Source organism: Martes martes (assembly GCF_963455335.1).
Source record: "Martes martes genome assembly, chromosome: 7".
Lineage (NCBI taxonomy): Eukaryota > Metazoa > Chordata > Mammalia > Carnivora > Mustelidae > Martes > Martes martes.
In genome coordinates, this window is record NC_137894.1 from 69,359,808 (window position 1) to 69,385,191 (window position 25,384).

Consider the following 25,384-nt stretch of genomic DNA (forward strand, 5'->3'; position numbering starts at 1 on the left):
GGCTCAATCCCAGGACCCTGGGATCATGACCTGAGCCGAAGGCAGAGGCTTAGCCCACTGAGCCACCCAGGCGCCCCTTATGTCTGATTCTTAATCAAAACAGTCATTTTTAATTAGAACACATAAATAAGATTTAATCCTCATGAAACAAAAGTAAAACATTTTTAATTACAAAGAGTTTCAGGGTCCTTTATGTGTTGTACTAATCAAAGCTTATTCCTATAGATTTTCATATTTGACACGCAAAATGAAAAAATTAAAATTATACTACTTACCTAGACTACATGTCTGAGATCATTATTGTTGTATTTGGTTTCTAAGGGGCATAAAATGAGTTGTCTTACAAGCACAAAACAAATTAGTAAGAATTATTTGTTATTAATTTCATCATTACTTGTACCAGTTGCACTACCTGCATCCTATCTTATAAATTCCCACCAAACTCACACATCTTCAACATTTATTTACCATTTTATATAATATAGTACCTCAAGAGCATGCTGTATTCTGTCTTTGTGTCTTCCAGCCTGAGTGAGGTTGCTGGCAACACTAGAAGTGGTAGTCTCACAGATCTGCTCACCCAAAAGACAATCTTCTGGTAATACAGTTTCTGCCCAGAGTCGGCAGACGCCATCATGGCATGAAGTTAATAACACGTTACAGACAGAACCTCTAATAACAAAGAGAAGTGAGCAGAAGTTACTATGAATATCAGTACCACTGATGAATTAAAGTTTATTAATATTTGGTTCTTCACGTATAAAAATAGCATTAGTGCACAACTAACAGTATGACCAAGAGCAGTTATTTTTCCAGTAATGGTAAGAGATTTATACAGCCTATTTCACACTCTCACCAAACCCCACTGACTACCTGCTTGTACTTGCAAGATGGCAGGCTGAATAAAGGGCTGCAATCAGTTGTCATAAAACGGAAACAACCTAGCTGTCCCTGACACTTTGATTCATTAAAACTACGCCTTGAATGGCTCAGTTAAATGACAGTATAGTATGCTTCCAACTGCTTAGATGTTATCATGTGTAGAGAAAGAGAGGTCAATAGAAGCTTGAAATCATACACAAGTTATCACTGTGAATGTGAACACCATAAAAACCAGGAAATGGTCTTGACAAAGGAGACAGAAGTTTATGCCTGATTACACACATGCTGCTTGAAAACTAGGTTCAGTGGGAATATTGGTATCTTCGAAACAAACGAAAGAGCAAAAGAAAACCTAATTGTTGCAAATTACAGAATGACGTAAGAAAAGTTCATGAAATATAATTAAACTGCATGGCTTACAGCACTACTTGTATCATCCTGTATCATCCTTCTTATAATCAAAAGATTATAAACAGGTAAGCAAATGAGCATCTTCAAAATAAAACTGCAAGAAGAATATAATTTCAAACTATAAGTCAATTTCCATTAAGTTAAAATAAGCAAAAATGTTACAACACCAAGCAGCTAAAGTGAATTAACTGCTCATTATAAAAGAATAAAAAATCATCCTTCCTTTAAAAAAATAACAAATGTAGAATCCAACTTGGTCAAAGGTATTCTGCAAATGTTTTCAACAGACACAAATAATTTAAGCAGAATAAACTTTTAACTCAGATTCCAAAAATGAATTTCCCATTTACTGAGCACCTCTATAACACATGTTGTATTTCCTATCAGATGTGAACAGTTCACACATGAAATAACTTTCTCTCAAAAATACAGATTTCTAAAAAAAAAAAAAAAAAAACAAAAAAAAAAACAAAAAAACAGATTTCTAAGCAAGCTTTTTTATAACTATATATATGATATAGGAATCATTTGTATGAGCTGTTCTGTAGTTTCTTTAAATACTTTTAAGAGATGTTGAACATTAAGGAAAAACTTACAACAATTAATTCTTTGAAAAGGTTCTGTTGATGGCACTAAGTTAAAAAAACCTGGCCACTTTACTCACTGTGAATGATATGCTTTCTCACCATGTATATTATTGATAGTTTATTACTATGTTTTATTTTCCTTCAGTGTGTGCTTTCAAACTTGCCAACATTTCCTTCCTGGACTCTTTTACTACTGCTGCTACTACTAACAGTATCAGCTAACACAGCCTAAGCCCATACTATGTGTAAAGGCCTGCAGTAAGTATTTACATGCACTAGGATAGTGAGTCTCACTGCAACCCTCCGAGGTAGGTACTGCTACCTAAGAGAAGGAAACTAAGGCACAGAGAATTTAAGAAATGCAGGCAAAAGTTCACAAAGCTAGTAACAACAGCAGGTTTAGAATTCAGGCGGTTAACACCCAGAGCCTATGCTCTTCATTTCCACCAAGTCAACGTACTAAAACGACCTTTGCTTTTTAGAAATATATAGTATTTTTACAAATACATAAGTAAACACACCAAAGTTATGAGACACATTTGTCTAACCTGGGCATATACTTGCTAGTTTTACGCCATGAGAAACCTGCCACAGCTCGGGGATGTGCCAAATAAACAAACGAAAATTGGGTAGACGCCTGTCTCCTTTTCACTTCTTGATGATCCTGAGGTATAATTGAGGATTTCCAGCCAGTCATAGGATACCATACTTTCAAAAGACAATCATCCTGCAAAAATACATATGTCAATATAAAATTAATCTGAACATAACATAATTCAAAGTGTAAGTGATTTAGAGAACCTTTAAAAATTAAGCTATCTGTAAAAACTAACATGTGAGCTTTATATAGCACAAACTCCAAGCGTAATGTTCATTCCCCTAAAGAATACTACTCTTGAAAAATAGTTTTCTCATTATCAATCTCCTCTGCATAATGGTGGTTTTCAAATAGAGACTGAAGCCAAAATCCTTCATTTAAACATGTAGTGGTCACTGCAGAGAAGATTTCGAAATCAGATGCCATTGGATAAAATAAGAAAGAGGCCATGTGATTAGTCACTGTTACATTCTCTCTCCTTTTGTGAAGACATCTCTAAAGGTGAAACCAATCCTTTTTAAATATGAGCTGCTTCTTAGACATTATGTCAGGAATCAGCAAACTTTCCTTGTGAAAGCCAGACAGTATGGAAGGCTTTGTGGACCACACAGTCCCTCCTTGTTTGTTTGTTTGTTTCTTACAACCTTTTAAGAGCATAAAAACCATAGTTCTCTGATCTCCACACTAAATGAAGTGAATGCACTTAGAGAGTTGTCAGGAACCACCTTTATGCCCACTTAAATAAGATATTATAAACTTAACAATAAACAGGCACTGACTTTATCATTTTACTTAGTTCTAAGAATTTTGTTAAAGGCCAAAATAGGAACATCTGGGTGGCTCAGTCAGCTAATCGTCTGCCTTTGGCTCAGGTCATGATCCCAAGGTCCTAGGATCAAGTACCGCATCTGGTTCCTTGCTCGGCAGGGAGCCTGCTTCTCCCTCTGCCTGCTGCTCCCCCTGCTTGTGCTCTCTCTCACTCCCTCGCTCTCTCTAACAAATACATAAATAAAGGAGGGAACATATTGCATGGAGCACTGGATGTGCTGCATAAACAATGAATCTTGGAACACTGAAAAAATAAAATAAAATTTAAAAAAATAAATTAAAAAGGCGAAAATAATTTTAACTTATTTAACAGAAAGCATCTACTTTATAGTGCTTTATCCTCAATAGTGAATAGAGTCTTATGGGAAATAATACAATATCATCCGTGCAAAAATCTCACTCTAAGAAACAATGAAATTATGTAATTATGTATTCCTGGAAAGTGTGTGTAGGTCCAAACACTATCATCTAGACTAGACAAACATTTCTGGGTTTTACCATCTTGGTACTCATTTTCAATTTATATTACACAATGTATGTTTCCACTAAGGTCTCATTTATTTGTATATTTGAATTATACAGCAAATCTCTTTAAGTGCTTAGTCTGAGACAACCACTTAACAATGTACTAGTTGCTTTCTTCCAAGTACCTTCTTCAACTTAGCATTATTTTCACCTAATCTAATTTACTGCATTATACAGCAGTGGTTTCAGGCCACATACTATAAAAACCATAGAGGCACCTCAGAAACCCCTGAGCATTCATAAAGAAAAGGCAGAGAGCCTCCCTGAACATGTGGCAATTCTAGTCCCCTTCTCCTATACCACCAGCAATCCCTCACTCAAATGGAGCAGTCCCATTTTCATCTATTAGTGCCCAAAACTAAAACCACACAAAAGTGAATTAGAAATCGTTAACAGAAAGACAGCTAGAAAATTTCCAAATTAGAAAAGTAAAATTGTCTTTATTCACAAAATCCTAAAGAATCTACAAAAAAAAAATTATACCTGATAACAAGACTGTAAGACTAAAGATCAAAACTCAAACAGCAATTCTCTTTCTACACGTTAGAAAAAATTGGAAATGTAATTTGTTTAAATACCTTTTACATTAGGAAAATAACAAATCAGGAATAAAACATGTATGCTAAAAACTACAAAACATGCTAAGAGAAAGAAAACCTAAATAAAAAGAGAAACATACCACCTTCAGGGATGTGAAATACAAATGTTACTGATTCAATTCTTCCCAAACTGATCTATAAAGATTTAATGTGAACACAGCCAAAAATCACAGCAAGCTTTTTGGTAGAAACTGATTTCCTTATTCTAAAATTTGTATGACATCAAAGAAGCAATACCACCAAAAATACGTATTTTAAAGATTTTATTTATTTGAGAGAGAGAGCATGATTGAATGAGAGGAGTAGACGGAGAGGGACAAGCAGAATGCATGCTGAGCAGGGAGCTCAATGTGGGGCTTGATCCCACAGCTCTGAGACCATGACCTGAGCCAAAAATCAAGAGTCTAAGACACTCAACTGACTAAGCCACCCAGGCATGCCCCCCCCCAAATATATATATATATTTTAAAGATTTTATTTATTTATTTGATAGACAGTGAGAAAGAATGACAGGGGAGAAGGTCAGAGGGAGAAGCAGACTCCTCATGGAGCCGGGAGCCTGATGCAGGACTCGGTCCCGGGATTCCGGGATCGTGACCTGAGCCAAAGGCAGTCGCTTAACCAACTGAGCCACCCAGGCGTCCCCAAAAAAATATTTTTAAAGAAAAAACAAAGTTAGAGGACTTACACCACCCAATTTCAAAACTTACTAGAAAGCTAGGGAAGGTAGGAAAGATGGTGTCCTGACCTTACCTCCTCTGACAGACATGCCAAAGCAACAACTATATGTACAGCAACTCTAAAGACAACTTGAAGACTAGCAGAACAGATCTTCCATAGCTAATCATAGAGAAGGTCACAATGAAAAATGTAGAAAGGGCAGAGACTTGACTAGAAAGAAATGACTTTGAAGAAATACTAGCTGAAAACCTCCCTGACCTGGGGAAAGAAAACAGATATCCAGACCCACGAAACAAAAAAAGTCCCAAACAAGATGAACCCAAGGAGGTCCACACCAAGATATGTAACAATTAAAATGGCAAAAATTAGAGATAAAGAATCATAAAAGCAGCAAATAAAAACAGTTGCATACAAGAGAAACCCAAGGTTATCAGCTGCCTATTTAGCATAAATTTTGCAGACCAAAAGAAAGTGGCATGATATATTCAGAGTGCTGAAAGGGAAAAACCTACAACCAAGAATACTCTACCAGACAAGTTTATTCAGAATTAAAGGAGAGATAAAAATCTTCCCAGACAAATAAAAGTTAAAAAAGAGTTCATGACCACTGAAACAGCCTCACAAGAAACAGTGAGGGAATTCTTTAAGTGGAAAGAAAAGGCTATAATTAGAAAAAAGAAAATTATAGTGGCACATGGGTGGCTCAATCAATTAAGCATCTGACTCCTGGTTTCAGCTCAGGTCATGATTTCAGGGTTATGAGATTGAGCCCCATGTCAGGATCCATGCTGGGTGTGAAGCCTGCCCGGATTCTCTCTATCCCTCTCCCACTGCCCCGCCCACATCCTCTCTCTCAAAAAAACTAAAAACAAAAACCATAACAAGACCAAAAAAAAAAAAAAAAAGAGGATTACACAGTAATAAAGGTTTCAGTCCAACAAGAGAATACAATTGTAACTATCTATGCACCCAATATAGGAGCACTAAATATATAAGGCAAGTATTAACAGACAAAAATGGAGGAATTGACAGTAACACAATAATAGTAGAGGACTTAAATATCCCACTTGTGTTAATGGATAGGTCAGCCAGAAAGAAAATCAATAAGGAAATAGTGGCTTTGAACAACACATTAGACCATATGGACTTAACAGATATATGCAGAACAGTCTACCCAAAACCAGCAAAATACACATTCTTTTCAAGTACACATGGAACATTTTCTAGGACAGATCATGTTAGGCCACAAAACAAGTTTTTTAAATAAATCTGAGAAGACTGAAATATATCAAGCATCTTTTCTGACCACAAGAGTATGAACTAGAAATCAATTACAAAAAAAAAAAAAAAACCTGGGGGGTGGGTTTAAAGAAAAACACAGATTAAACAAAAACAACAGGCCACAAAACCACCAATGGATCAATGAAAAATCAAAGAGGAAATCAAAAAAATACATGGAGACAAATAAAAATGAAATACAACGGTTCAAAATCTGGAGGATGCAGCAAAAGCAGTTCTAAGAGGCAAGTCTAAAAGATACAAGTGTACCTCAAGAAACAATCAAAATCTCTTAACCTTACAACTAAGGAAACTAGAAATAGAAGAACAAAGCCCAAAATGAATGGAAGAAAGGAAATAATAAAGATCAGAGCATAAACAAATGAAATCAAAACTAAAAAAGTATGGTAAAGATCAATTGAGACTAAGATCTGGTTCTTTGAAAAGATATACTTATTAAGCCTTTAGCCAGACTAATCGAAGAAAAAAAAATGACTTAAAATCAGAAATGAAAGAGAAATTACAATCAACACCACAATAATACAAAAAAAATTATAGTTTACCACAAAGAAAACTATATGCCAAGAAATTAAACAACGAAGGAAAAAAATGGATAAATTCCTAGAAACATCAACCTCCTAAGACTGAATCATGAAGAAATGAAAAAATCTGAGCAGACCAATTCTAGTAATTAGGTTGAGCTGGTAATAAAAAAAATACCCAACAAACAAAAGTCCAGTGCCAGATGGCTTCACAGGTGAATTCTACCAAATATTTAATACTTCTCAAAGTAGGGCACCTGGAAGGCTCAGTTGATTAAGCAACTGCCTTCAGCTCAGGTCATGATCCTGGAGTCTCGGTATTGAGTCCCGCACCAGGCTCTCTGTTCAGCGGGGAGTCTGCTTCTCCCTCTGACCCTTCCCCTTCTCATGCTCTCTCTCTCCCTCTCTCTCAAATAAATAAATAAAATCCTTAAAAAATTTTTAAAAAAATACTTCTCAAAGTATTCCAAAAAATAGGAGAGGGAGAAATCCTTCCAAATTCATTCTATGAGGCCAGCCAGCATTACCCCAATACCAAAACCAGACAAAAACACACATACACACTCACAAAGAAAATTACAAAAATAAAATAAAGTTATACAACTCCAGGGGAAAAAATTACAGAACAATAACCCTGATGAATATAGATGCAAAATCCTCAACAAAATCTCATCAAACCAATTTAAAAACAAATTAAAAGGGTCATTCACCAAAATCAAATAGTATTTATTCTAGGGATACAAGGATGGTTTGATTTATGCAAATTAATCAACATGATACATTTCATTAACAAAATGAAGGATAAAATTCCTAAGAGCATCTCAATAGGTGCAGAGAAAGCATGTGCCAAATATCCATTCCTGATAAAAACTTTAAACAAGGGGCGCCTGGGTGGCTCAGTGGGTTAAGCCGCTGCCTTCGGCTCAGGTCATGATCTCAGGGTCCTGGGATCGAGTCCCGCATCGGGCTCTCTGCTCAGCAGGGAGCCTGCTTCCCTCTCTCTCTCTGTCTGCCTCTCTGTCTACTTGTGATCTCTCTGTCAAATAAATAAATAAATAAAAATCTTTAAAAAAAAAAAAAAAAAAAAAAAACTTTAAACAAAGTGGTATATAGGGAACATACCTCAACATTATAAAAGCCGTATATGACAAACCTATAGTTAAAATCATACTCACTGGTAAAAAGCTAAAAGATTTCCCCTAAGATCAGAAACAAAACAAAATGCCCACTCTTGCCATTATTATTCAGCATAGTACTGGAAGTCCTAACCACAGAGATCAGACAAGAAAAAGAAAGGAAAGGAATTTCCAAGTAAAATGTTACTATTTTCAGATGATATACTACTTATAAAAAACCCTAAGAAGACTCTACCAAAAAACTATTAGAATAAATGAATCCAGTTAAGTTGGAGAATACAAAATCAAAATATAGAAGTCTGTTGCATTTCTATACACTAATAATAAAAGAACAGAGAAACTAAGAAAATAATCCCATTAACAACTGCATCAAAAAGAATAAAATACCCAGGAATAAATTAATCAAAAAGGTGAAAGACCTGCACACTGAAAACTGTAAGACCCTGATGAAAGAAATCAAAGAAGATACAAACAAATGGAAAGATACACCATGTTCATGGATTGGAAGAATACTGTTAAAATGTCTACACAACCTAAAACAATCTAGATTCAATGAAATCTTTATCAAAATATCAATACTTTTTTTCACTGAATTAAAACAAAAGATCCTAAAATTTATATGGACCTGCAAAAGACTCTGAATAGTCAAAGCAATCTTGAGAAAGTCTATAAATCTGTCAAGACTCACTTAACTTAAAATATACATTTTATTTATATAAAATATATTAAAGTATATATCAAGATATTAATATATTTATTAATGTAGTATATTAAGTATATATAAAGAATATTAACAAAGTTAATATTAACAAAGTTAATATGCTATATTAATATGTTAATTATATTAATACCTTTTATATAATTACATAAAATATAACTATATAAAATTAATGTATTAGTTATATAGTTAATATATATAGTTATATGTTTAATATAGTTAATGTGTTATATTAATATAATGTATTGAGTATATTTATATAAAAATATTTGGTGTATATTAAGATACACACTTAAAATATACATTTTATCTTAACTATATTTCAATAAATTAATTATAAAAAGGAAACAGGACAAGATTTATGTACAAGGCTGTTCATTTTTCATAGCAATAGGAAAATCAGAACCACTTAATGTTCATTAATAGTTATCTAATTAAGTTAAAATATAGTACATTCATTCATATAATGAAAAATTATGTCACCGTTAAAAAGAATACACATTTAAAGAATATGACCTAATTTGAGTATGTGTGCATATATGTGTGGTTTACAAAGACATCAAAAGTCTGAAAGAATATATATTGAACAGAAAACAGTGACCTGACCTTTTTTATTGGAAGACTATCTGGCAGGGGATTTTCATTTTCTCTGCATGTTTTTTATCATAAATACATATCTTATTTAAAAAGCAAAGATATTTCCACTTTAAAGAAGGAAGAAGTTTAAGAAGTCAATCCTTAAATAACCAAAACATTGAATCTAGGAACAGAGAAGTACTTTCAAGAGGAGGAAAAGCTTCTGGAAACATTCTGTAGGCTTCTCCTTTCCTTCCTGCCAACATCAACCTCCTCAAAAATTCTTATCCAAGCCCTAAAATTATGATTTTACTCAAAATCATAATCCTCTATTAAGAAAAAAATTTTCCGAAGAAAATAGTATTTTATTTTTTAATTTTTTTAAAAGACTTTATTTCTTTAGAGTTAAAGAGAATGCAAACAGGGAGGGAAGGAGAGGGCGAGGGGGAGGAAGGAAGAAAGAATCTCAAGGACTCTCACTCGGACTCTGCATAGAGTGCAAAGCCCGATGCAGGGCTTGATCTCAGGGCCCTCAGATGATAATATGAGCTGAAACCAAGAGTCAGATGCTTAACCAACTAAGCCACCCAGGCACTCCAAGAAAAGAGTGTTTTAAATAATTTTTAAATTTTATAAAATAACCAAGTGTTTTAGAAAATGTTCAGATATAAACTTCATAAATGAACAATTTAAATAAATACAGCAAGCGAAACTGAAAAAAACAATTCTTTTTTTTTTTTTTTTTTTTCAAATATTTTATTTATTTATCTGACAGACAGAGGTCACAAGTAGGCAGAGAGGCAGGCAGAGAGAGAGAAGGAGGAAGCAGGCTCCCCGCGGAGCAGAGAACCCGATGCGGGACTCGATCCCAGGACCCCGGGATCATGACCTGAGCCGAAGGCAGCGGCTTAACCCACTGAGCCACCCAGGCGTCCCTGAAAAAAACAATTCTTGAGTTGAAGATGTAATCAGGTATACCTTGTGGTGGAAAAGGCTCTTGAACAAATAAGATTTTAAAGCTCAGATAAAAAGTTAAAATACTATTTCTTAAGATTTTATTTATTTATTTGACAGAGAGAAAGAGAGCACAGGCAGCGGAAGCACCAGAGGGAGAAGGAGAAGCAAGCTCCTTACTGAGCAGAGGGCCTGATGTGGGACTCAATCCCAGGACCCTGAGATCATGACCCGAGCCAAAGGCAGATGCTTAGCCAAATGAGCCACCCAGGTGCCCCAAAAGTTAAAATACTATTAAGCCCAAGAAAATTCAATTTACCACACTTATAAAAAATAGATCTTACCAGCAAAAGTGCTCAATGAATGGAAACATTAAAAATCCTGAAGGTAACTGAATGGGTGCCACAACACCTTAACTGAAATCCTGTCATACATAGCAGAAACGGTGAAAATGACTTCTAGTGGTAGATGACACACTTACCATCTGCTTCATCAAGTCAGACAAACTTGGCTTTATTAACAGAGGCAGAACAGATTGTGGTGGGGGGTGGGTGGTGGGGGAAATGCCAACATTACAAAGTTATTCTCTGTTCTTTTTTCAAGATCTTAATTAGACGTGGTATCTTCTGAAAAATGTGAGGAAATAAGCTTTTTAAACCTGTGATGCATTTTATTAACCTCCAAAGTATCCTTACCAGTAAGGCATTCTTTTCTTTCCATTTGAATTACAGAACACTTAGCTCTTAGGAGAACTGAAGAATTTTAATGCAAGGAAAACATGACTATTACTTGTGGAAAAAATACTCAATAGTCCATTGCTAAAGCTACTGTAATAAAAATTCAAAGAAAGATACTGAGCATTATGGAACAGGTAAACAGAACCACCTTCAAGGAGCTTAAAATCTAGATATCCCATTTAAGAAGATGTAGTTTTAGCCTTATTACTCAGTTGTGTACTTATTACTTAGTTACTACTTATTACTCAGTTTCTACTCAGTAGAAAGGCATCTTTTGGATTCATTAGAGATGAGAGTTCAAATTCAGTAGATGTTCCAACAATGAACACTGATCATCTTACATGGGTCAGTAATAGTTTTTAATGTACCACATGACCCTGTCAAAAGACCATACATCCTAAAGCAGTCTCGAAGTTCAGCCAGTTGTGACACAGAGCTGAGGCAAATATAACACACTGAGTAAGCAAAGACAGATAATTAGATACATTAAGATTAATGGGGGAGTATTCCAAAAAAATAAAAGATGAAGGAAAATTCATTCTTATGAAGCCAGCATTACCCTGAACACCAAATCCAGATAAAGACACTACAAAAAAAGAAAACTACAGGCCACTAATCTCTGATGAACACAGATGTAAAAATCCTCAACAAAATATTAGCAAACCAAATCCAAGACTACATTTAAAAAGTCATTCACCCCAATCAAGTGGAATTTATCCCAGGGATGCAAAGGTGGTTTAATATTCACAAATCAATGTGATATATCACATTAACAAGAGAAACAACAAAAACCATATGATAATCTCAAGAAATGCACAAAGAGCATTTTGACAAAGAATAATATGCATTCATGATAAAAACCCTCAACAAAGTCGGTCTGGAAGGAACATACCTCAACAAAAAAAGGCTGTACGTGAAAAAATAAGTAAGTAAAGGCTGCATATGAAAAACCGACAGCTAACATCATGCTCAACAGTGAAAACCTGAGAGATCTTCCTCTAAGATCAGGAACAAGACAAGGATGTCCACTCTCACTTTTATTCAACATAATACTATAAGTCCTAGCCACAGCAATCAGACAAGAAAAAGAAATAAAAGGTATTCAAATTGGTAAGAAAGAAGTAAAATTTTCACTATTCGCAGATGACTTGATACTATCTATAGAAAACCCTACAAAGTCTATCAAAAAAGCTACTAAACTGATAAATGGATTCAGTAAAATCACAGCATACAAAATTAATATACAGAAATTTGTTGCATTCCCATATTATTAATAATGAGGTAGCAGAAAAAGAAATTAAGAAAACAATCCCATTTACAATTGCACCAAAAAGAATAAAATACATAAGAATAAACTTAACCAAGAGGTGAAATAACCATACTCTGAAAATTATAAAACACTGATAGAAAAACCGGGGTGGCTCAGCTAAGCGTCAGCCTTCAGCTCAGATCATCATTTCAGGGTCCTGGAGTTGAGTCCTGTACTGGGCTCCTTGCTCAGCAGGGAGCCTGCTTCTCTCTCTGCCTGCTGCTCCCCCTGCCTTGTACTCTCTCTGTGACAAATAAATAAATAAAATCTTTTTTAAAAAAACCCAAAACAAAAAAACACTGACAAAAAAATCTGAAGGTGACACAAACAAATGGAAAGATATTTCATGCTCGTGAACTGGAAGAATTAATGTTGTCAAAATGTCCACAGTACCCAATGCAATCTCAAATTTTATGCAATCCCTATCAAAATAACATCTTTCACAGAACTAGAAAACCTAACATTTGCATGAAACCACAAAAAGATCCTGAATAGCTAAAGCAATCCTGAAAGAGAAGAAGAAAGCTGGAGGTATTGCAATTCCAGATTTTGAGATACACTACAAAGGTGTAGTAATTAAAACAGTACAGTACTGACACAAAAACAGACACATAGGTCAATGGAAAAGAATGGAGAGTCCAGAAATAAACCCATGCTTTTATGGTCAATTAATCTATAACAAAGGAGGCAAGCATATACAATGGAAAAAAAGACCATCTCTTCACCAATCAGAGCTAGTAAAACTGGACAGTTACATGCAAAAGAATAAAATAGGACCACTTTCTTGTAGCCTACACAAAAATAAACTCAAATGGATTAAAGACCTAAATGTGAAACATGAAACCACAAAACTCCTCAAAGAAAACATAGGCAGAAATTTCTTTGACATCAACCATAGAAACATTTTCTAGATTCGTATCCTAAGGCAAGGGAAACAAAAGCAAAAATTAAACTATTAAAACTATACCTAAATAAAAAGCTTTTGCACAGTGAAAGAAACCATCAACAAACAAAAAAAGGCAACCTACCAAATGACATATGCAAATACAGATCTGATAAGGAGGCAATATCCAAACATATAAAGAAGTTATACAACTCAACACACACAAAAAAACCCAAATAATCCAATTTAAAAATAGGCAGAGGACATGCCATATGCATTTTTCCAAAGAAGACATACAGATGGCAAACAGACACATGAAAAAAATGTTCATCACGAATCATCAGGAAAGGCAAATCGAAACCGCAAGAGGTATCACTTTACACCTGCCAGAACAGCTAAAATAAAAAACACAGAAATGAGAAGTGCTGGTGAGGATGTAGAGAAAAAGGAACTCTTGTGCACTGTTGTTGAAAGTGCAAACTGGTGCAGCCACTCTTGAAAAGAGTATGCAGGGTCCTCAAAAATTAAAAATAGAATTACCATATAATCCAGTAATTCCACTGGTAGGCACTTACCCAAAGAAAAGAAAAACACGGGCGCCTGGGTGGCTTAGTGGGTTAAGCCTCTGCCTTTGGCTCAGGTCATGATCTCAGGGTCCTGGGATCGAGTCCCACATCAGGCTCTCTGCTTGGCAGGGAGCCTGCTTCCTCCTCTCTCTCTCTGCCTGCCTCTCTGCCTACTTGTGATCTCGCTCTGTCAAATAAATAAATAAAATCTTAAAAAAAAAAAAGAAAAGAAAAACACTAATTCAAAAAGATATATGCACCACTATATTTACTGCAAGAATCACCAAGATACAGAAGCAACCTAAATATCCATCAATGGATGAATGGATAAAGAATATGTGGTGTACACACAAACACACACACACACAGGAATATTATTCATCATAAAAAAAAGTTAATTTTTGACATTTGCAAGAACACAGATGGACCTAGAGGGTATAATACTAAGGGAAATAAGTCAGTCAGAGAAAGACAAATACCATATGATCTCACTCATATGTGGAATTTAAGTAACAAAGAAAAAAAAAAAGAAAAAAACAAAAGACTCTTAAACATAGAGTACAAACTTGTGGTTGCCAGAGAGGAGGTGGGTGGGGGAATAAGTGTAACAGGTAAAGGAAATTATGTTTATTGAATGATGAGCACTGAGTAATACATGGAATTGCAGAATCACTGTATCGTACAACTGAAGCTAATGTAACACCGTGTGTTAATAATACTTCAATAAAAAAAGAGTATGTGAAGGAAATTAATGACAAGAAGAAAAGAATCTACAAAAAAATACTTTTTATAAATAATTTCAGCAGTTCCTTTGTCTCATTTAGAGAAGGGTAGGCATCTTGGAATATGTATTAATGTACTATTCTTAATTCAATTCAATTACATGCATTTTAATATATATTTTATAAGAATTATATTTATTTTGATCATGTCCAGATACAGATCCATTAAACAGCCAAATTTCACTCTGAGCAAATTCAATGGATTTCAGACTGTTTCAGACGTAAAATTAGTCTGTAACATACAAATGGATAATGATGTGCTATTAACTGCTTATATACTACAGAATGGTCACATGATTCATTCAAATTAACATAGTGAATGCTGGTATGCACTGTATAAACTGCTGGTGATATAGTTGGGACAGAGGAAGGAAGAGACAACAAAATATATTTCCTAGTTGCACAGAGCTTATACTCTAGAAGAGAAGACAACAATAAATAAAGATAGAAATAACTATTTTAGAGTCCATAGTCTCTCATGGTTCACCTCCCCTTCCAATTTCCTGAGGGTTTTGAAGAGGCGGGGGTGGGAGGTTGGGGGAACCAGGTGGTGGGTATTAGGGAGGGCACAGATTGCATGGAGCACTGGGTGTGGTGAAAAAACAATGAATACTGTTACGCTGAAAATAAATAAAAGTTAAAAAAAAAAGAAATAACTATTTTAATACAATTATGATAAATGCTACAAACAAAAAGCATACTGTGAGAGCATTTCCTACAGAGGTCTGATCTCGTCTGGAAGGTTTCCTTAAAAAAAGTGATATTTAAACTGACAGCTGAAAGATATACAGAAGATGGCCAAGCAAAGAATAGAGAAGGATTCTTCCCTAGAGAGCACACAAAGGCCTGAAAGCAGTCAAGAGTCTGGCATGATATTCAAGGCTCTAAAAAGCCATCAGCATGACAGGTGGGAACAAGCTGGGGCTACCCAGTGCCATATCCTACAGTCTTACCACACTAAGGATTGTGATCTTTACCTAGGAGCAACAGGAGTCATGAAAGCATTATGAAAGTAATACATTTGGGGGCCCTGGCCCCTGTGAAAACACAGGATTAGAGGATGGTTTCAGACTCCTCTCAGGTTCCAGAGGCAAGAAGATGCTAACTTGGCTTAGAGGCAGCGAAGGAGCAGAGAAATGGACTTTACCCCTAAGATCTCAGCTTCGTTCTATGATCTTGAAGATGGTAGAATCCTACAATTCTAAAAGTGTTTAAGTTTGTATTTTAATCTATGCACATACAGGTAGGACCATCCTTTCTATACATACCTAAAGTGTCTTCCCCATGTTATAGGTCATTTGACGTAATTAACTGTTGCCTCCTTCTTGAATTTTTTTTCCCTTCTGATTTCTCTTGTGTCATATTCTCCTGTTTTCCATCTATCTTAGTGGCCACTGCTTCTCAGTGGCTTCTCCCCATTTTTTCCTCCACTTCTTAATGTTCGAGAATTCTGGAATTTCATCCTAAAACCCATTCCCTTCTCCAGCATACATTTTCTCCCTTGTTAATTTCACCCAGCCCCTTAACTTTAAACACCATCTTTTGCCTAATGAATTCAAACTTGGAATCCTTAACTCTGACCTCTCCAGGGAACTCATCTTACTCTATTTGATTTCTTAACCAAAATGCATACTTTGATCTAGCCACTACACTCCAGCATTCTGCTGTATTTTAACAAGACTTGCTAATTCCTATCCCAGAGCATCTACACTTGGTGTCCCATTGGCCAAAAATACCTTTTCTTCTGAACTTCATACAGTTGACCCCTTCCAATTATTCAGTTCTCAAAGCTACTTCCCCAGAAAAGTATTCTCTAAAGATCATCCACTCTAATAGACACAAAGTCACACTACTATATCATCCTGTTTTAATTTTCTGAATAGTATTTATTCATACATGATTTTTTTGTCTTTCCTCATTATAGATCAAGTTGCATGCACACAGCAGCCTTGTCTATCCTCTTCATCACAAGACTGCCAACACAGAGAACAGCTCAGGGCGTGCGGTGTTCAAAAAAATATTTGCTCAATACATGAAGGTTGTTAATTTCAAGTAAAATTTCAAATTACTCTTTCTTTAAAAATGCACTATGAAATAGAGAAAGACAAATTTTATATGTGTATGCATATATAAAATATACATAAATATGAGAGTCTATCATGATGTGAATACAACTATGAGAAGATTCTTGTATGCTTTTATGAATTACTGGAGTTCTGAAGTGCATTTTCTTTGATAAATTTTCTATGATAAAAGGTACATCGGGCAATATATATGTCAAAATACATGTTTTAAGGAAGACCTGACTGTATACAATAGTGCCATTAGTTTTATTTGAAAGAGGGCAGTGGAAAACATGCTTTGAATGCAGCATAGCCTGCACAACAGAGCCCAAGCTGATGTCAGGGCAATGACCAACTGGGACTATTACACAGCTGCATTCCAGTATGAACCAGAGTAGCTCTCTGATCACACTGAACGGGTCCTACAGTAAACTATCACAGCCTCGCCTATGAGAGATTCATTAAATCAAAGCAATGACCAACCTTACTAATCATCTGTGAGTATATGGTAACCCTAAGAAATGTGAGTAACAAAAAGAACAAATCCATAGGTATGGCAGGTTTTTTCATGGTTAAGTTTTAGGAGTAGTGGGATGCTAGTTTTTAAAGATCAAAGCTTTAAAAGTGACTGTCTAGTTTTAGAGACCAAAGGTGAGAATAATACTCTTTTTTAAACTTTTCTTCCTGTGATTCTGATAAGTTTTCCTTTTATTTTATTTTTTTTTTAAATTTTATTTATTTATTCGACGGAGAGATCACAAGTAGGCAGAGAGGCAGGCAGAGAGAGAGGGGAAAGCAGGCTCCCCGCTGAGCAGAGAGCCCGATGTGGGGCTCAATCCCAGGACCCTGAGATCATGACCCAAGCTGAAGGCAGAGGCTTAACCCACTGAGCCACTCAGGCGCCCCAAGTTTTCCTTTTATTAACCATGCTTTTCAGACATTATGGAAAATTCTTGCATCTCTACATTCTACCCAGAAATATTAAATATTAGGGTTTTATTAACTTGTAGGTGATTTAATTGGCTTATCAAGTTTTTCGGCATTTGTTTTTAAAATCTTTTTCTTTCAATTTATTTATCATTATTTATTTCTCTCAATTATCCTTTGGTTCCTTACTAACTACCCTGCCAAATCATTTAGATAGCTCTGTTATCCGTGAGGGGAAAGAAGAGGAGAAAAGAGAAGAAGATGGGAGAAAGAGAAAGTAGGGCAAAGGGAGAGGGAGAAAAAGCCCAAATGGCAAGGAACTACTGGCAGCCTTTAGGTCCTGAAGGAGGCCTCCAACCAAGAATCAGGAAAAGGTCAAGCCCTCAGTCATATAGCTGCCAAGAAATGAACTCTGCCAATATCCTGAGTGAGCTTGGAAAAGGATTCTGCCCTAGTCAAGTCTCTGGATGAGAATTCAGTCCAGCTGGTGCCTTTACCACAGCCCTTACTTAGAATCCCAACCTGAGCACCTATCCAAGCCACATCCAGACACCTAACCCACACAAGCCGAGATAGTAAATGTGTGGTTTTAAGCCGCTGGCTGCGGTCATTTGTTATGCAGTAACAGAAAAATAGTACAGACTCCTAGTGATAAGTGTTAGGAGCAAAATTAAGACAGGAAAAGGAAGTAAAAAGTATAGTGGGAGGTGGGATGCAATTTTTAAAAACGTTTTTGAGAAGAGCCTCAGTGAGGGGCACCTGGGTGGCTCAGTGGGTTGGGCCTCTGCCTTTGGCTCGGGTTGTGATCTCAGGGTCCTGGGATTGAGCCCCGAGTCAGGCTCTCTGCTCGCAGGGAGCCTGCTTCCCTCTCTCTCTGCCTGCCTCTCTGCCTACTGGTGATCTCTCTGTCAAATAAATAATAAATAAAAAATCTTTAAAAAAAAAAAAAAAAAGAGCCTCACTGAGAAGGTGACACTGAAGACATCAAAGGGAAAAGCCATTCAGGTCTCTGGGGGGACAGGTTTCTGGGTAGAGGGAAAACAAATGCAAAAGCCACTTTTAGAAAAAATCACAATGGGTATGTGGCTAAAGTCAGATTCCCAAGGAGGAGAGTAACAGGAGATAAGGTCAAAGAAGCGATGGGAAATGTAGCAAGCATGAGGCAGGCCCAGAAAACCATCATAAAGACTTGAGTTTTAATGATTGAAATGGGAAAACTTCTGACAGTTTTGAACAGACAAATGGCATTATCTGACGTACATTTTGAAAAGAACACTCTAGCCACTGGTTTGAAAATATACTGTACAGGAACATAGCATAAGTTGGGAGAAACAATAAAGAATTTAATACAATAAAGAAGTAATAACTGATGGAGGCTTCAAATAGATTGTAACAATGGAGGGGTACAGAAGTGAGCAGACTGTGGATGTATTTTGAAGGTAGAGCCATTGGGGGGGGTGGGGGTAGGGGGCAGAGATCAGGAGTTCTGTTTTAGACATGTTTACTTGAAGACACATATTAGTTTTAGGTACATATGTGTGTGTGTGTGTGTGTGTATGTGTGTGTGTGTACACACACACACAATCATCCTGGAGCTCAGAGGAGAGGTACAGGCAAAAGATGAAGCCATGAGATAAATGACATAGCCAAAGAAGTGAGTATGGTCAGAGGAGACGTCTAAGAAATAAGCCCTAGGGAACTCCAACATTTAGAAGTAGGGGAGTAAGGGTGCAATCAGCAAACTAATGAGGGGCAGCCAGAGAGTTAAAAAGCAAATCAAGAGTGACCTGTGTCCTGGAAGTAAACTAAAGAAAGTGTTCAAGGGGGAGGAAGTAACCAACTGTGTTAACTCATGCCATTAGGTTAGTAAGAACTAACCACAGGATTCGGTAACAGGAACTTGCTAATGACACTTTCAGAAGAGCGGTAGTGAGTATGCAAAACAGAAGATGAGAAGAAAAACCGGGAGACAGCAACTATATGCAACTCTTTGAAGGTGCCATAAGGAGGACAAGGAAATGTGACCTGAGAGGAGGTCAAAAGAGGATTTTCTTATTGTGGCTGTTTGTTTCAGAATGGGAATGGACAAGATTATAGCATGTTTGCTGCATTAATGAGCTTGGGCTGCCATCACAAAATACTATAGTCTGGGTGGCTTAAACAAATGTGTTTTCTCACAGTTCTGAGGCCTGGAGGCTGAGATGAAGTTGCCAGTGCGGCTAGATTGCTGAGAGCTCTGTTGCTGGCTTGCAGATGACTGACTACCTTCTTGCCGTGTCTTCATGTCGCAGAAAGAGAGCAAGCTCTCCAGTGTTTCTCCTTGTAAAAGTACTCACTATTCCTACGAGGGCCATGCTCATGACACCTGATCTAACCTCAAGTACCTTCCCAAAGCTCCATACCCAAATACCATCACATCCGGGGTTAGGGCTTCAACATATAAATGAGGGTTGGAGGGCTATGTTCAGTCCATAGTGTACACCAGGTGTGATTACCCAGTGGAGAAGGGAAAATTCATGGAGAAGAGAGGAGACAACTGCAATAGTGATGTCTCTGAGTAAGCAAGAACAAATGGGAGCTGGCAAACAAGTGAAAGAAATGGCCTTGTACAAAAGCACAGACAGTGGGGTGCCTGGTTGGCTCAGTCGGTTGACTGTCTGACTCTTGGTTTCAGTTCAGTTCATGATCTTAGGGTTGTGAGATTGAGCCCTGTGTCAAGGTTTTCTCTCTCCCTCTCCCTCTGCCCTCCACCCCGCCCCCTGCTCCCATGCTTGCTCGTTTGCTCTCTCAAAAAATAAAAATAAAAAAAAATAAAATAAAAACACAGACAGTTCACCCATGGCAACACAAAGGAAGGTAGGACATACAGACCCAGATATCAGGAAGTGAACACATATAGGTAGGTGGTAGAAGCTTACCAAAGTTCTCTTCCAACTGCATCTATTTTCTCAGGCAAGAACCCATAGTAAACAAATGCTGAAGCAGCCAACTGGACTGTCACAAGGGAATCTGCCAATACCCCATGGCACAGAGCTGCGGTCTTAAACAGCTACACAGAGACAATGCACGAGGCCATGGAAGGTGAGAAGTCACATCAGAGGCACCCACATAACCGCAAGAAAGCCACCAAGGAATATCCCTAAGTGAAAGGGTGAAATTGAGGGAGGAAGAAAACCTCTGAAAAGGGATATGGTAAGGAAGGGTCTGAGTGGAGGAAGGAGGTTTCACTGGGCATTTACAACCACAAGGCAGGCCCCATGAGACCCAAACTCACACTACCTGCATGGCACAGCAACTTCCAAGTTGAGAATTTAGTTTGAGTTGGCTTTGCCCCCCCCCCCCCCAGGTACCTGGCAGAAGCTAAGAGGCGCCACTCTCAACCACAGCCTCAGAGAATCCTCACAAACACACTTGTAATAAACATTTTCTCTATGAAATACAGAGTGAGTTGGTATGGTGTTTTGCCACCCAATACAGCCGGGCTAAAACCCCAGATCTGCCTTTTGACTAGTTCTAACTTCTCCAGAAGTCCTCAAGCTGCATGTCCTCTTCTGTAGATCAAAGAGAATACTGCCTGTCCTACAGGCTTTGTGCATGCACAGGATCTGGTACATAACACTCAATCATTAGTAGCTGCTGTCATAACAGTAGTAGTAATCATCTTAACTATAAATTATTTGCAAGTTTTACTTAATAATGAAAAATAAAAGTTGTCGGGGCGCCTGGGTGGCTCAGTGGGTTGAAGCCTCTGCCTTCGGCTCAGGTCATGATCCCAAGGTCCTGGGATTGAGCCCTGGATCAGGCTCTCTGCTCAGCAGGGAGCCTGCTTTCCTTCCTCTCTCTCCACCTGCCTCTTTGCCTGCTTGTGATCTCTGTCTGTCAAATAAATAAATAAAATCTTTTTAAAAAATAAATAAATAAGAATAAAAGTTGTCACCACCAACAAAGTACTCCTAAACCATCTACCCTCACCTCCAACATAACTGAACTCAAGTCTAATCCATTCTCTTGAAAACTCATGGATCAAAGAAGGAATCACAACAAAAACTAGAAAAATGTATGCTTAGAATAATTATGAAAATAATACATACCAAAACATGGAGTTAAAAAAAACCTTGAGAGATAAAGCGAAGCTTAGAGGGAAATTTACAGTGTTAAGTGTATATGCTACAAATAAAAAAGGCTAAACATCCATCTAAAAAAGTCTGAAAAAAAAAAACAGAAGAGCAACTGAACACAAAACAGAAAAACAAACATATAATACATACGTCTACAAAACCAATAGTTCTTCAAAAAGACTTACAAAACTGATAAACCCTTTGTGAGATGAATCAAGAAAAAGAAGGCACAAATACCAAAAATAAAAACGAAATCACATGTTTTACAGATATTAGAAAGACAAAATGTTCTGCACAATTTTATGCCAGTAAATTTGAAAATTTAGATAAAACTGGCAAATTCTAGATAGCTTACCAAAACTGAAATAAAAAAGAAATATAAAATATAAATAGCCCTGTAACTATTTAAAAGCCTAAATCTACAAAGAAAACTCATGATCCAGATGGCTTCAGCAGCAAATATTTGAGAATAAAAATACATCAATCTTTGAGATTGGTTTATTATTTGTAATGAATGTATACTAACATATTTTAAAAATAGAGGAAATTGGGTGTGGGGTATATGGAAACTCTACTATCTTCACAATCTTTCTGTATATATAAAACTATTCTAACATAAGTTTATTAAAAAATTAAATATCCTACACTTTAAAAAAAATAAATCTTGCATAAACTCTTTCATAACAGTAGATAAAAGGGAACTTTCCAATCCATTTTATGAGGCCAGCATGATACTGATATCAAAATCTGTCAAAGACATTACAAAAAAAGGAAAAATTATTTGCCAAAACTCACACTAAGAGATCTCACAAATCCTAAACAAAATATTAGCAAACCAGATCCAGCAAGGGTAATACATTACAATCAAGCTGGAGTTATTCCAGAAACACAAGGTTTATTTAATACTTGAAAATAAGTCCATCTTATTGAAAGAGTAAAAATGATAACCTCATTAGATTCAGGGAAAATACTTCCTAAAATTCAACATCATTTGTGATTTAAAAAAAAAACAAAAAACAAAAAAAAACCCTCTAACAACTATAAATAAGGAAATGTCTTTTGAGAAAGAACAACTACAGTAAACAACTGCAGTAACATCATAATTAGAGGTAAAGAGTGAAAGGTATCCTTTTGAAATTGGGAACAAGAAAAAGACAACTACTCTCACTACTTTTATTCAACATTATACTAGAGGTCCTAGATACTGTAATTTAAAAAGGAAAGGAAAAGATATACAACAATTGAGAGTTAGAAAAGATGAAATAAAACTCTCATTATTCACAGATAAATGCACATAGAAAACCAAAGGAATCTACAGAGGGTTTATTAGAATCAGTGACTGTATTAAGACTGCTAGGTTTAAACCCAATATACAAAAATTAATTGCTTTTCTAACTACCACTAAAAATTACGAAATGAAATTTACATAATGATGCCATTTATAACACTAAAAACATCAAATACCTAGGAATGAATCTAATAAATGCTTAGGGCCTCTACAAAAAATACTGTAAAATACTGAGAAAAATAAGAAGTTTCAAAATAAATGAAGGGCTAAATTGCATTCATGATGGGAACTCAATTGTAAAGATGCCAATTCTCCCCAAACTGACCTATTGAGTCAATACAGTCACAAGAGATTTTTGTTAGTTTTTTTTAAAACTTATCAGGCTTGGGGTGCCTGGTGGCTCAGTCTGTAAAGCACCTGCTTTGACTCAGGTCATGATCTCAGGGTCCTGGGATTGAGCCCCGCATTCACTGAGCTCCCTACCCAGCAGGGAGTCTGCTTCTATTTCCGTCTCTGCCCCTCCCCACTGCTTGTGTGTGCTCTCTCTCAAAAATAAATAAATAAAACTTTTAAATAAATAAATAAATAAAACTTATCAGGCTCATCCTAAAATTTACATGAAAATACAAAGGGCCTTGGCAAGGATGTGGAGAAAAAGGAACCCTCGTGCACTGGTGGTGGAATGAAAACAGACATAGCCACGAAAACAGTGTGAAGTGCCTCAAAATATTAAAAACAGAAATACCATATGATCCAGTAATTCCACTACTGGGTACTTACCGAAACACTAGTTTGAAAACACAAAAGGCCAAGCATAGATAAGATAATCTTAAAGATGGGAGGGACTTGCTCTACCAAATACCAAGGCAATTTAAAAGCTATAGCAATTAAGACTGGTGGCTGGTGTAAGAAAAGGCCAGTGAGAGGAAAATAACCCAGAAACAGACCCACACAAATATGGACATTGGGTTCTATGACAAAAGTGGTAGTACACAGCAATGAAGAAAGAAGACACTTCAATAAATTGTGTTGGACAACTGGATATCCATATAGAATAAAAAAATCAAAGGACCTCTCCCTCAAACCATATCCAAAAATTATTCCACATGAATAAATGTGGAAGACCAAAACAAAAAACAAAAAAAAAAAAACCAGAGGTGTCCAGATTTTAGGTCTTGGGTTCTTTACCCGAGGCCCCCTAAGTCAAGGGGCCGATGGATAGAATGCAAGATTTATAAGATACTTTTGATATATACCCTGTTTCCTCTCATGTCTTAGCATTTTAGTGTGCCGGTTCTAACCGATAGCATCTATCTATCTTTGCCTGAGGTTTTCCAGGAGTTGCTTTTGACTGCTGAGAATTAATGCCCTGCCCTAACTAGCCCCCAACCAATAACCGATGTGTCTGAGGGACATGTGTGAGGAGCATGATGTTGTGAGGAACACTGGCTCCCAGAGGTACTCAGATCCAAGCTTGTTAATCACTTGCATGATAATGTACCCTTTCTCAAGCACCCTCACTTCTCTGCCTCAAATCCAGGACATTTCTTGGTGATCATTCCTCCTATTATTTACTTATACCGGAACCCTTGTCTTGGGATCTGCTTCCTGAGAAAGCCCAACTAAGACCCAGGGTTACCATGAACCTGAGTGGTGAAAAACAATTATTTCTCTATTTTCATAACTGCTAACTGAAGGAAATGCTAAATTTCAGTTATGAATATGAGCAACAAACCAAAGTAGTGTTAGTGGCACCTAGTCTCTATCCCTCACAGAAATCACAAATGTTTTAGTATTCCATGACAGCTGCTGTGAATGTCTCAAAATGTTTCTGACACTCCTTGCTACTTTGAAATTGTTAGTTATTTGTTCACTACTGAACTGCACATGGCTGCAGTCTGTCTATATTGTTGTGCATTCTTCCTGTCTGTACTGTCACCTGTTGAGCAACCACCTCTGGGCCAACTGATTACTCAGCCACAAAACAGTTGAGTGGTCTACAACTAGAGATTAACTCAAAAAGGGTGAATGCTGGTGTTCTTAGAAAACCTCTTCTTGCCTAGTAGTATAATATAAAAGTTTTAATTCCATATACAATTAAGTATAATTAAAATTTTACGTTGTGATTTTTAAATGTAATTTTATTACTGAAGCATTAACCAAGAAGTACATAATAGCAATTATCACAAATTTATTTTTTAATACCTTGAAGTTGTATTTCAATAACTTTATGGTATAATTTTATAAGTTCAAAACCTTGAAAAATTAAACATTGTATTTTTTGGGAATGTATACATGTGAACCAAAAAAGAAAGAAATAAGACATAAAATGCAGGATTCTGGTTGTCTGGGTGGGAGAGAAAAAAGAAGATGCAAGCAGAAAGATAAGGAACCCA

The 25,384-nt window shown here is 36.4% G+C and overlaps 1 protein-coding gene across 8 annotated transcripts in view; it reads right to left on the reverse strand.

Annotated features, from left to right (window-relative positions):
* DMXL2 (Dmx like 2) overlaps positions 1-25,384 on the reverse strand; it is a gene marked incomplete at both ends in the record, with an annotated part of 156,026 nt that overhangs the window by 89,455 nt on the left and 41,187 nt on the right. For all 8 annotated transcript variants that reach the window (XM_080809428.1, XM_080809427.1, XM_080809424.1 and 5 more), the window contains 2 exons: positions 489-672; positions 2,429-2,607. In XM_080809428.1, coding sequence (XP_080665554.1) covers positions 489-672; positions 2,429-2,607 — 363 coding nt within the window. The remainder of the gene's footprint in view (positions 1-488; positions 673-2,428; positions 2,608-25,384) is intronic.